The sequence below is a fragment of the Dromiciops gliroides genome, chromosome 5 (genome assembly GCF_019393635.1).
Source record: "Dromiciops gliroides isolate mDroGli1 chromosome 5, mDroGli1.pri, whole genome shotgun sequence".
Taxonomy (NCBI): Eukaryota; Metazoa; Chordata; class Mammalia; order Microbiotheria; family Microbiotheriidae; genus Dromiciops; species Dromiciops gliroides.
This window is the reverse complement of record NC_057865.1, coordinates 37,957,821-37,970,934: the sequence shown is the minus strand read 5'-3', so window position 1 is coordinate 37,970,934 and position 13,114 is coordinate 37,957,821. Positions and strand designations below refer to the sequence as shown.

Genomic DNA, 13,114 nt, shown 5'->3' with positions numbered 1-13,114 from the left:
ATGATATTCAAAATCACTGATATTATGCCCCATTATCCCCCCACAAAATGTGAAAAGCTAACATATAGATACAATAATAAGATGAAGTCAGACCCTATGCCAGGCTTAATTTAATTAAAAAGAAAATAGGATTAAAGGATTAAAGAAACTCTTAAAAAAATTGATAGCTTTTTCTGGAAAGGTTAGCCAAATATTTGGAAATACTTTAATCTAATTAGAAAACTTTCACCCTAATAATTACTCACTTTATAGAGCTTGCATTCACCTGTAAGTTCACAAGGTCTCCAGGTATGTCAACATAGCAGGCACCTGGTCGACCATAAATACTGGTTCTCACAGCCTAGATTTATTACAAAATAGTAGGAGCATGGATTAGTATTTTACAAAAATCTTCATCTGCATGATTTTATTCCATTTGACTCATTTAAAGTTATGAAATGAATAAAGTTCTAAATTCCCTAAGCTATTTCATACCATATTAGTAATAAAGGCTACATGCCTAAAATGAGAGGTCTTTGAAAGGAGACAAAATACATTGAGTCGACAATGAAAAAGAATAACTATGGATCATGTATAGCTCATACAAGTCAGATTTAGTGAGGAAAGGTAGCCTGTATTTGGACCATACTAAAAACTGGAAGAAAACCAGGCAAGTCAGAAAGCTAAGAGGTACCATGTAGAGAGTGCAGGCCTTGGAATCAGGAAATCTGTGTGGACCGTACCACAGACCGACTAGTGAGACCCTGGAAAAGTCACTGTACCTTTCTCTGCTTCAGTTTCCTCATCTTTGTTGTGAGAATCGCATGTGTTAACATGAGTTAAGCACTTCACAAACCTTAAATTGTTATATAAAGGCCTGATGTTGTAATTATTGATGGGGAAAGAAAGGGAGGGGACAAGCATTTCTATCGCACCCACTACATACCAGGCACTGTACTAAGGACTTTGCAATTATTTTCTCATTTGATCCTCACAACAACCATGTGATGTTATTATCCCCAATTTTACAGCTGAGGAAACTGAGGCAAACAAATGGAAGAAAACAATGGGAAACACATTAAAATTAAAATTCCTCTTCAGCAGTACTGTCTTGAATGAAAAGGAAGATCAGTCTATATTATTGAGGTCTTAAACCTTATTTCCCATTATTTTTACTCTTAGAAATGACCAACTGCCCCCTGACCTCCAAGGTCCTACTGCCACCATGAATTCATATTTTTGCCTCCAAGATAATGGTTTTCATGTTGTCTCTGGGTCTGAGGGGGCTGTGGCTTATCAGCTGTGTGGACAAGTTTTTGTGGCTCAATACAGAATCACATATCAAGGTTGGTTGTCAGCATTCCCCTTACAAGGGGAATGTTTATTATTTATCTCAACTCTTCTCTCAACTCTAAAGGGTACTTCCAATACGGAAGATACAGTCAGGGACCACAGAAGGAGAAGAAAATGGTTTTTCACATAGAACTTCTGTTCTCCAGTGCCTGTTTTATTGTTTAGCTTCTTTAATCAAGATAACCAATAAACATCTTTAAAATATGCAACAGGTAATTCATAATCTATGAATATAATGCAATTTTGAACTATCTGGAAGTATTCCTACTTGGTATATTTTACTAACTGGCATATAATACTTAGGGCAGGAACAACCAAGATTTCAAGCATTAAAAACAAATAAGCTGGGGACAGCTAGGTGGTGCAGTGGATAAAGCACAGGCCCTGGACTCAGGATGACCTGAGTTCAAATCTGGCCTCAGACCCTTGACACTTACTAGCTGTGTGACTCTGAGCAAGTCACTTAACCCTCATTGCCCCGCCCCCCTCCCCAATTAATAAAAAATTTTTTAAAAAAATCAAATAAGCCAAACATTATGGTTAGCTCAGAATTATAGACCGTACCTTTTCAATAACAAAGGGAATAGCTTCTATGCTGCTTGGTCTGACAGACAGCTTGCTGTATAACCGACAAGCTTCCACCTACATACCAAAAAAAAAAAGTCAAATTCAGTCCACAAACCTCAATATTCTTCTTCATCAAATTGAAATGAATAATCATGGGTTTCTATGACAGGAGCATGTTACAGAATGTAGATGGCTAAGACTCAAATAAACAGTCAATACAGAACCAGGCCACTTAAAGCTTTGGAATCAGAGGGCCTGGGTTCCAATCCTGCCTCATCACTTATTGCCTCCATATCCTTGGGCTACCACAGTGGTGGGAAACAGTTTCCTTATCTGTAAAAGAAAAGATCTGAGCTGGCTGGCCTCCTGGGGTCCTATTCGGCTCTATGAAGAAGCAACAGTATTGTGCATTAAGGATAATATTCGGGGCGGCTAGGTGGTGCAGTGGATAAAGCACCAGCCCTGGATTCAGGAATACCTGAGTTCAAATCCAGGCTCAGACACTTGACACTAGCTGTGTGACCTTGGGCAAGTCACTTAACCCCAATTGCCTCACCAAAAAAAAAAAAAAGGATAATATTCGTAACAAGCAAAGATGAGAATTCATATAGAATTTCCACTTTTACAGAGCTCAGTGTTTCTCAAAACAAACAACTTAATGATGAGAAGTAAGTAAAAAACAGTATGAAAATATTTCGAAATTGATGGTGAGATTGGTAAACAGAAACAAGACCAAGGATTCATGGAGGTTAAAGAACAGATGTTGGTTCAGCGTGGATGTTCCCCAAGGCTCCATCCTTGCCTCTCTTCATTTCCCTCTGCATGTTCTTTCATGGCTGCCATTATCACCCCAAGGCAGTTAAATGAAGCTGTGTATAAGGCTGGAACACTTGGGATCATATCCTGCTTTAGCTATCCAGTAGTTGTATGACCTTACACAAGTCACTTAACTTCTCAGCCTCAGCTTCCTTATCTATAAAAGGAAGATTATGGGTAATAGCATCACTTTCCAGGTAGTTGGCTCAGTGAGATAATATATGTAAAGTGCTTTGCAAACAAACCGCAGCTGTGCTATGTAAATGTTGCCTACTCTAATGAAGATAATTCCAGATCTCCATATAAAGTCCCATAAGCAGGCTTAGCACAAACTAATATCTCAAATTATTGGTAGCATTTTTCTATTCCTTTTTAAAGTTGTACTTTTAAAAGTAAATTTGAATTGTTATTTTAAAAATTAAATAGTTTTTGTTTCTTTAATTTGATGAAGAAAATGTTCTTTATCATTAAATATTCGCCTTAAGAAAAATTCCCTGGGGATATAAGTACCCATAAGAAATGTCCTAAGTCTCAGTTTCTTTCCTAAATTCCACTCTTGCAGTACTAACAGCCTGTTGGACATCTCCACTTGGCTATCCCACCAGTTCCCCACACTGGTCATGTCTAAAACTGAACTCATGGTTTTTTCCTCTAAACTCACCCCTGCTCCCAAATTCCTATCTACCCAGGCTCTTGACCTTGGTTATATCTGACTCTTCAACAAGGTTACTTCTGGTCTATCTTTAATGGAATCACAAGCAGCAAAGAGATGTAACAAAACATGGGGGTTTGAAATCTTTTGGAATGCAAGAACCCCTTGTTAACATCGATGTTTCTTGAATTCCTCCCACACAATATGAGTAATACTATTAGTATCAAATGAATAAGAAAAACTACTGACTCCAGTAATATTTTAAAATTAATTTGTATTCTATCTGAATTTACAAGAGCACCTACATATACCTTCATAACACACACACACACACACACACACACACACATATGAAAGTCATGATTTGTTCAATCCCCAGGAAGTAGAGTCACTCATGTATGGATATATGTGCCTTTTTGCACAGACTCCAATGTCCCCAGAGGGTCTTCAGCCCAGAGACAAGCCACATCATCAATAGAAAATGCTAAGTTTTACACTAAACTCGACATGGAACAACTTATGACTAAATACCTGTGGAAACTCCTGGAAGGCGCCCATCATTTCCTGATTACTGTCAGAAGAACCACCAACAACAATCAGAGGCCTAAAAGAAAAATTTTAAAATAAAGATAAATTTCCTAAAATTCCCTGGAGTGGCTGATTTTAGGAGCAATAAAGAAGAGTCAAGCTGAAAGCTTTGCACTAAGTAAGTCAAACCTAAGTAATGGCTGAGTGAAATAGAGGGCAGAAAGAAACATGGCAAAGCGTTTGGGGGGCTATAACCCAGCCACGGGACAAAAAGTGGGAGAATAGTATCAGGTCTCATGCATTCTTCATAGAGACAAATGGAGCATTAGAGAGCTGGGAGGTGCCTGAGAAACAGTGGAGCACAAACCTGTAAGTGATAAATCAGAGTCTCAGAGAGGCAAAGAGACCTGCCCCACATCCCAGACAGTGAGTGGCAGAGAGGGCATCTGAACACAGGGCCTCTGACGCCAAAGCCAGTGTTCTCCAAACTCTCTCTAATTCAGTCATAAAACAAACATTTTTTTTTTAAGTGGGGCAATTGGGGTTAAGTGACTTGCCCAGGGTCACACAGCTAGTAAGTGTTAAGTGTCTAAGGCCGGATTTGAACTCAGGTACTCCTGACTCCAAGGCCGGTGCTCTATCCACTGTGCCACCTAGCTGCCCCCAAAACAAACATTTATTAAAGTCATGTAATAAGATAACGTCATACTAGAAGCAAGCCCATAGTAGAATTGTATATATTTCTTGAAAAGTGGGCTCAGATTCCGCGTCTCAGAGCTACATAGTTCAATCCACACTGGATTAAGAATCCTCTTTGCAATATCGACAGCAGGTGTCATCTCTTCATCTGTCCCCTTCTCCCTACTCACAGGGCTGCCAGTCTACTTCAGGCCTAACTCAGGCCTTCATCAATTCTCACTTGCACAACTGCAAGAGCCTCCTAACTGACGTCTCTTTTCTAAGCCACATTTTTACTATAAAGTAACCACAGTGATAGTCTTAGAGCATAGCTCTGATCAGGTCACTTCCCAGCTCCCTATTCTGCTGCTTGGCATTTAAATCCCTTCACAGCCTGGCCATACCTACCTTCCTGGTCTTTATTATATATTGCTCCCTTTCATACACACGCTGGTCCGGTCAAAGTGGCCTTTTTGATATGCCTCACACATACTATTCCATGTCCTGTCTCTGTCCCTTTCCACTAACAGTCCCTCACATCAGGAATGCATGGTGTACTCAACTGGGCCTCTTAGAGTCATGAGTGCCCTTGTCCAAGGGTCAGTTCAAGTGCCATCTTCTAAGTTACGAAGGCTTTCTTGGCCCCTCTTCCCCACCAGCCGATGGTGCCTTCCTCCCCCAAATTACCTTGTATTTATTGTCTCCTCTTGTAGCATGTAAGTTCACTATGGGTAAGGAATTTCATGTTTGTCTTTGTAGGCCAGAAGCCATCCCAGTGTGCGTGCTTAGTGAGGCCTTTCTGAGAACACTATTAGTATCAGCCCACCCCATCCCAAGATGAAGGTGAGGACGCCACAGAATGGTGAAAACACTGCTCTGGTTTGGGGCAGCTCTCATTGCCTTATGTCAAAGTGAGCCTCCTCTCTGCATATTCTCACTGTGATTTTGTAGACTACGTTAAGCCCCTCTTCCACCTGGGGGCCCTTCAAACACTTAAGGAAGCTCTCACACCCTCCCAGTAAACCTCTTCTCCATGCTAAATAACCACAGATCCTCATTAAAGCCCAGTTCTGGTTCCTGTGGTCATCCTGGTCACGCTGGTCGTCCTTCCCCAAACTTCAGATGTGGAGGGAGAAAGACTTCTGAGCAGGGAAGAGCCGAGGAGGCTCTGGACACTAACTACTCTTTTACTAAAACAGCCTAAGATTAAGGAAGCTTTTTTGGGCTGCCAACCACATTCACACTGTTGACTCATCCGGAGTTTGCAGCGCACTAAAAACTGCAGATCTTTTCACACTAATTGTTGTTCAGCCAAGTATCGTCCCCAACTCCATGCTGCAAATCAACAAGTGTAGGGCTTTACATTCACTCCTACTAATATTATTAGATTTGGTCATATTAGCAATCTAATATCACGGTGTATTTGACAATGTCAATATGCAGGCCTTGAACACAACAAGGCCAAGGGCAGATGCCAGTGCTAAAAAGCTCGAGACTTTCCTTCAGCTTATATAGCATTTAGAACTAGACTCCTTCCCTCTGAAAGATTTTCCTTGCCCACTTTAAACCAATTAAAAAAATTTTTTTATTGATACCTTTGTTTTTATATCATTTTTTTTTTCATTTCCAAATATGTCTCTTTATCTTCCCTAAATTAGAAAGTCATTTCAAATCCGGCCTCAGACATTTGACACTTTCTAGCTGTGTGACCCTGGGCAAGTCACTTAACCCTCTGCCCCCCACACACTAAAAAGAAAGAAAGTTATGCCTTGTAACAAAGATTAAAGGGGGGGGGGGAGGAGCAGTTCAGTAAAAACAAGCAATATATCAACTCTATCTGAGAGTATGAAACAGCCCTCCGCCTCTTCCACAAGAGGAAAAAGGTGCATTCTCTCCCTGGCTTTCAAGCTTTCAAGGCCAAACTCGGTCACTATCATCCGCAACGGCCACTTTGGGTTTTCAGCTCTGTTTACAGTCTTGGGGCCAATCTGTACATCCCGCTGCTGGTTCCGCTCACTTCCCTCTTCACTCTCCCTTTTTAGTGCAGGACTCCACCAGCTCTGTCTTCTGAAGGGAACAAAGTCTAAGGCCACAATGTTACTTCCTACCACAGAATTAACGAGACCACCACCATTTTCATGGATTTAGAGCAGCCATTGTCCAGACTTACCCCTCACTCTACACACAAGGAAACAGAACTGCATCTTCTCTCTGTGGCATTTTGACATCTCAGCTGGCTATGAGGTTCTAAACAGGTTTTGTCATAGTACAGCGCCTTTATTTCTCATTCAAACCATCTGCACCATCAACATTTTGTTCTTTAGTTTTCCATCCTTCTCGGGAAGACTCTGTGGGTAGCCTCTTATATCTAGAACCCACTAGCTGTCTCTACCCTGAGTTCTCTGAAATCTGCTCTGGAAAAAAATTACAAGTAGCAACAACATCCAGACGTTAATGGGCCTGCTTCCTCCTCTGTAAAGTAAGGAGATCAAAGTGGGTCTCTTGAAGACCCATTCCTGTTCCCAAATTCTAGGAAAAGACATATCAGATTTATGTACGATCTTTCTGTCCAAGGCTGCACTTTCACATGCCCATACCCACACACTCACTTTAATTTCACTTCACAACAATGGCAAGATCAAAGCACCGAAAACGTCGAGACTTTCTCAAGACCTTGGGTAACTCCCTTCCCTAATCTGGGTCTCAGATTCTTCACAGATAAAGGATTCTTTCAGCCCCCAAACCAACTGCTCCATGAAGACCACAGCCCATGAGACTGGGAGTCCCCTAACTTGAGGAGCAATTCGCTTTTGCTAAGGAAATCGTGCCATCGCACTAAGGACGAAAAGTTAAAGGTCTGTGAACAAAAGGCTAAAATTGAAACTGAATTACCAACAGTTCATGCTTGCATTTGCCATTCCACTGAGTGCATGGATAAGACCTGGACCAGAAACCACAAGACAAACTCCTGGCCTAGAAGAAAAAGATAATGAATTAGAAGGTCTGTATGTACATACGTACGCACATACACACATACATACACACATATAGTGCTATACAAAGCTTAAAGCCATATATAGATGTGAATAATAATAATAATAATAAATCACTTCAGAAATAAATATACAAACCTCTATAGACATTTCAGAAGGATGACATTCTAGGCCTTCTCCAACATATTTCTACACAATTAGGAATGAGAACACACACCAGAGTACGTCACTGCAGTTATATTGCTCAATAGGCAGCAGGAGGTTTCACAGTGCTTGACACCTAGCAGGCACTAAAACACTTGTCAAATCTTTTATTATTTCCCCCTTTTGGGGTATGTGTATCATTGTGAAAAAAACCCTTAAATTATGAATATACTCTTGGGATCAGAATATAAGGGAGATTTGAGACCCGTCTTCCTGTAGTTTTATAATCCATTACGTGAGCATATTCAAATTCTGATGCAATTATTCTGGCACTAAATCAAGTCTGGATTTGTGATCTGCAGCTGAACTTTCTTATGGAAGAAAGGAGTCAGTTTTGTCCACTGCTTATCAAGTAAATATACTGTTATAAATCTTCTAAGCAAAGGGATCTCAGAAGTATAATGTGATCAAAGTCCCTTCTATGAGTCTTGAGGGTTCCACTTGAGCAGGATACTGGTATTGGGGGGAAGCAAAGTGGCAGAGTGTTGGTCCTAGAGTTGGGAAGGCCTGGGTTCAAATCCTGCCTCTTATGCTGACTGATGTGACCTTTCCAATAACTGGCTTGCATTTGCACAGCACTTTCAAATTTACACAGTGCTTTATAGTTATTATCTCATTTGATCCTCACAATAACCCCGGGTGGTCAGTGCTGTTATTATCACCATTTTATAGGTAAGGAAACTGAAGCTGAGACAGGGTAAGTAATTAATTAACATAGGTTGCCATAGCTAGGAAGTATCTGAAGCAGAATTTGAATTTTAATTAGTAACAATACGTTCAGCAATGAAGGCAGAGGAGGGAAGCATTGTTAATACAGTTCAGATTTTATAACCAGAATGTTATTTTGCATTTATAAAATAACATTTCCTAAAAGTTTTGTGTAATGGAGCCCCAAAACAACCTAAGCACCTCCATGGGGTATATTCAGATAGCAGAACAAAGAGAATGAAAACTGGACCCAAGAGCATTATAAGTGAGGCAGCAGTTCTCCTTTCTGACCAGTTCAATTAAGGAATGTTTTAAGCACCCATGGTGTGCAAGGCATTGCTCCACAAAGAACACCATGCGAGTCCTGCCCCCATGAGGTTATATTGCACTGGGCAGGTACTGCACATACAGGGTAACTCAAGGAAGGAAAGAATACCGACCACATAATGGGAAAATCAATCAATTAATAACCATTTATTAAGATCCTACTCTGTGCCAGGCACTACCCTAAGTGCTGGGGATACAAAAAGGGGCAAAAGATGGTCCCAGCGCTGTGAGAGCTCACACTCTAATGGGGAGAGAACATGCAAACAAATGACACAAAGCAAGCAGCATATGGGAAAAATAGGAGATAATCATTAAGACAGGGGAGGCACCAGAAGTGAGAGGGGTTGGGAAAGGCTTCCTGTAGATGTGATTTTAGCTGGGACTTCACAGAAGCCAGGGAGGCCAGCAGGAGCTGAAAAGAGAAAGCCTCCCACGCGTGGGGGACAGCTAGCGAGTAAGCCTGGAGCCAAGAAGGCCTCTGATGGAGTAAGATGTCAGAAAGTCAGGAGGGAGCCGGGTTATGGAGGGCTTTGAATGCCAAACACAGCACTTTGTCTTTGATCCTCAAGGCTGAAGTTGAGCCACTGGAGGTTCATTGAGTAAGGGGGTGACATGATCAGACCTGAACTCTAGAAAAATCACGTTAGTGGGTGGAGAGTGGATGGAAGTGGGGAGAGACTTGAGGCAGACAAACCGCCCTAGAAGCTACAGCAATAGTGCAAGCACGAAGTGATGAGGGCCCGCACCAAGGGGGCAGCAGTGTCAGAGGAGAGAAGGGAGCAGATTCAAGAGATGCTGCAGAAGTAAAATCGACTGGCCTTGATAATGTAAGGAAGTGGTTGTGATTTGGGGTTTGTGACCCCATCTTTGGCTGGGATTGGAGGCCCCAGCGCACGCCCGTGCACTGGCCTCTAGCAGCTTAGATGTGGAGAGACAGAGAGAGAGGGGGGATTGCAGTCTGACCCAGGCTGTGAGCCTGGGATCCAGGAAGGGTGACGATGCCCTCTACAGTAACAGGGGAGGTAGGAGAGAGGAAGGGGTTGAGGGAAAGAAAATGAATTGTTTGGGGCATGTTGAATTTAGGATCCAGTTCAAGATGTCTGAAGAGCAGATGAAGATTGGAGACTAGAGGTCAGCAGTGAGTTTGGGGAAGGAGAGCTCGATTTGAGAATCCTAAGCTTAAAGATGGGGAATTAAATCTATAGGAGCTGATGAGATCATCCAGGAAAGTAGTAGAGAGGGAGAAGAGAAAAGAGGAGGATCCAGACAAGGAGAAAGAATAGGAGTGGTCAGATAGGCAGAAGGAAAACTGGGAGAGAGGGAAGTCCTGAAAACCTAGAGAGAAGAGAATGTCAAGGATGGGAGGGTGATCAACAGGGTCAAAGGCTGCAGAGAGGTCAGGGGGAGTGAGGTCATTGGATCTGGCAACTGAGAGGCCACTGGAAGTGGCTACAAAGGCAGTTTTGGAGAGAGAAGTCTGGGGAATGAGGAGGTCATCACTGGATTGTAAGGGGTTAAGAAGAGCAAGAGAAAAGTGGAGGCACCTTTTGGAGGAGTTTAGTTGCAAGGAGCAGAAGAGATATGGGCTGATCGTTAGCAGGGATGGAAGGATCCAAAGAAGGCTTTTCCAGGATGGGCATGCTTGGAGGCGGTAGGGAAGGAGCCAGGAGAGGGAGAGAGACTGAAAAGAACTGAGAGTGGGAATGACAGACAGAGCAATCTCTTGGCAGAGATGGGATGGAATGAGATCATCTGAACAAGTACAGGGACTAATCTTGTAGGGAGAAAGGCCACTTTGTCATGCAAGACAGGGGTGAAGAAGGAGAGAGTGGCAGAAGGCACCTGAATGATAGGAGATGAGGAATCAGAGAAGGCCTCACCGATGTGGTGGTACCGGCACTGAGTGGACAAAGAAAGAGGAAGTGCAAGGAGAGACATTCCATGGGCTCCACGCACCCCTAGGATAGCCTGGGTGAATGGACAGTAGCAGAAGAAATCTGCGGGCAGTGAGTCATCTAGTCTGGATGGAATGCAGGGTATCAGGACGGGAAGGGAGGTAGAGATTAGGTTGTACGAGGTAGCAGATACCAGACCTGGTCACATCTTGAAAGCCTTGGATAGATCAGATATCTGGAGAACTGTGCTCTTTTAAGAAGGGTGCTGGTGGGCCGGAGGGTTTACAGAGGATGGAAGCGAGGATGGCGAAAGACCCTGAGTTTAGGAAACACACGGAGGTGCTGAGACATGTCTGGTCTGAAGGAGATCTTTCTCAAGTGTCTGAGCTGTTACGGGGAAGACGGATCAGACATGCTCTGTTCAGTTCTAGCCAGAAGCAATGGGTGCAAGTTACAAAGAGGCAAATTTAGCTCTGCTGTCCAGAAAGACGTCCTCCCAGTGAGAGCTGTGCAAGGTTCCTGTCCCTGCAGTCTTTAAGCAGAGGCCAGATGACTTGTTGCATGTGTGCCATGGGGATCCCTTTTCAGAAGTGGGTTGGACTAGGTCCCTCCCAAAGCTAAATTCTGTAATTCTTTGAATTCTAGATTCAGTAGGGAGTTGAAGGGCTTTTGATCAGGAAAGTACTATAATCAGAGCGAGGTCTTAGGGTAGTTGTTTTGGCAGGTACATAAAGGATGAATTAGAAGCTGCTGGAGGCAGGAAAATCAACTGGGAGACTATGATCTGGGCAAGAAGGGACAAGGGCCTGCACTAGGGCAGGAGCGATGGGAGTGGAAAGAAGGAGGTAGATCATGGAGATGGCGTATGACTTAGCGACTTACTTAGGAAGGTAGAGTTGGTGAAGTAGGAAAAGGGAAGAGTCAGGGCTGACTATGAAGTCACAAATCTGGGTAACTGGGAGATGGAGGGGCGGGTATTGTTTGACAGATTTGAAACACTCAAATAATATTTTAAAATCCTCAAGAAAAATGGAAAAGATGACAACTGTTCTTCTTTATAGGCTGCATAACTCCTATTATTTCCTACTATTCTTAATATTCCCAATAACTACATTCCTCAGGAAGCGACTCCTTGACCCAACCCTCTGCATCAAGTTGCCCACTTGCACCCATTCTTCCAGACAAGTAATGTTTCCACTATCAAACAGACATGAGTTTTGCTCAATTAGCAACAATAATAAAATAGAAATGCTCATGTTACCTGCCGGTCAGGTATCCCACCGCAGAGGCAGCATAAGAAGCCTAAGAAAAATAACAAAGGCACTCAAACATACTGGCACCAATGCAGAGTCATCTGATCGCAACGTTAACACATTCAACACGAAGAAGTGCACATCCAAAAGCCATTTCCACTCTTCTCCCGTGTTATTATCCTGCGCTGAGCCGAGTGCCCCAGCATGGTAGGTGCTTAACAAATGTTGACTGACTGACTGACTGCTATTTATTGGGAACGGAATTCATTAAAGCATTCCCTGCCTCTTTTTCAGCATTATAAGGTTGATGGGCAGTTAATTTTTTGGATACAACACAAAAGTCAGGTATTTATGCTTGAACTGTGGACAAAAGGTTTCCTTGTCAAGTTAATTCCAATTAGGAAACAAACTTTGGTCTAACTAAATCTTGACTATCTGGAACATGGTAACTTTGTACTCTGTGAGCCTGGAAGCAAATTTCTCTGCAGTCCTGTTTCTTCTCACTTCTCTTCAGGGAAAACTAGCAAAGTATGCTTCTGTCACCTTATTATTACCTACAATAATGTCGACATGTTCTGGCCATTTCAGAAAAAAAACAACCAACCAACAGAAATAAGCTGAACTATGGAAAGAATATTAAAGCCAATACATTAAATGAACAGCCACAAACCCCCACCTTCATCTGTGTCTCAAGTAGAGGCCAACTCAGACACCTCCAAGTTCATGTCTATGTTCTTTGTGTTTTAAACAATCCCTTTGAACATTTAGAAATATATTCCAGATGAGCCTGGGGCTTGGGGTGAAGCACTTCACTCTACATTATAGCCGCAAACACACAACCCTTACATGAGAAGTAGCATGTTTGGGTGGGAAAGGCACGAGCCCTGGAGTCCGGAGAGACTTTGGTTCAGCTTACTGCCTGTGTGGCCATGGGCAACCAAGGCTCGGTTGTCTCAACTCCCTGTCCTAACTATCTGATTAACTAGTGAGGTTAAGTGATTTGTCTTTGGTCGCAGAGAGTAATGGGGATCCCTACCTTGTGGCCCCTTCCACACAAGGCACTTGCACTCCAAGTCTTCTGCTTCCCCACTGGACCATGGGTTCTAGGAGGCCACCAGCACTCACTTGCCTGCCCTACTCTGGGTACTTTCCAACTCTGGC

At 42.8% G+C, this 13,114-nt stretch overlaps 1 protein-coding gene across 1 annotated transcript in view; it reads right to left on the bottom strand.

Moving 5' to 3' along the window:
* HACL1 (2-hydroxyacyl-CoA lyase 1) overlaps positions 1-13,114 on the bottom strand; it is a 41,121-nt gene that overhangs the window by 24,520 nt on the left and 3,487 nt on the right. The window contains exons 3-7 of the mRNA XM_043965847.1: positions 11,962-12,002; positions 7,466-7,546; positions 3,899-3,971; positions 1,897-1,974; positions 246-340 (exon numbers count right to left, since the gene is read on the bottom strand). Of these exons, the coding sequence (XP_043821782.1) occupies positions 246-340; positions 1,897-1,974; positions 3,899-3,971; positions 7,466-7,546; positions 11,962-12,002 (368 nt within the window). The remainder of the gene's footprint in view (positions 1-245; positions 341-1,896; positions 1,975-3,898; positions 3,972-7,465; positions 7,547-11,961; positions 12,003-13,114) is intronic.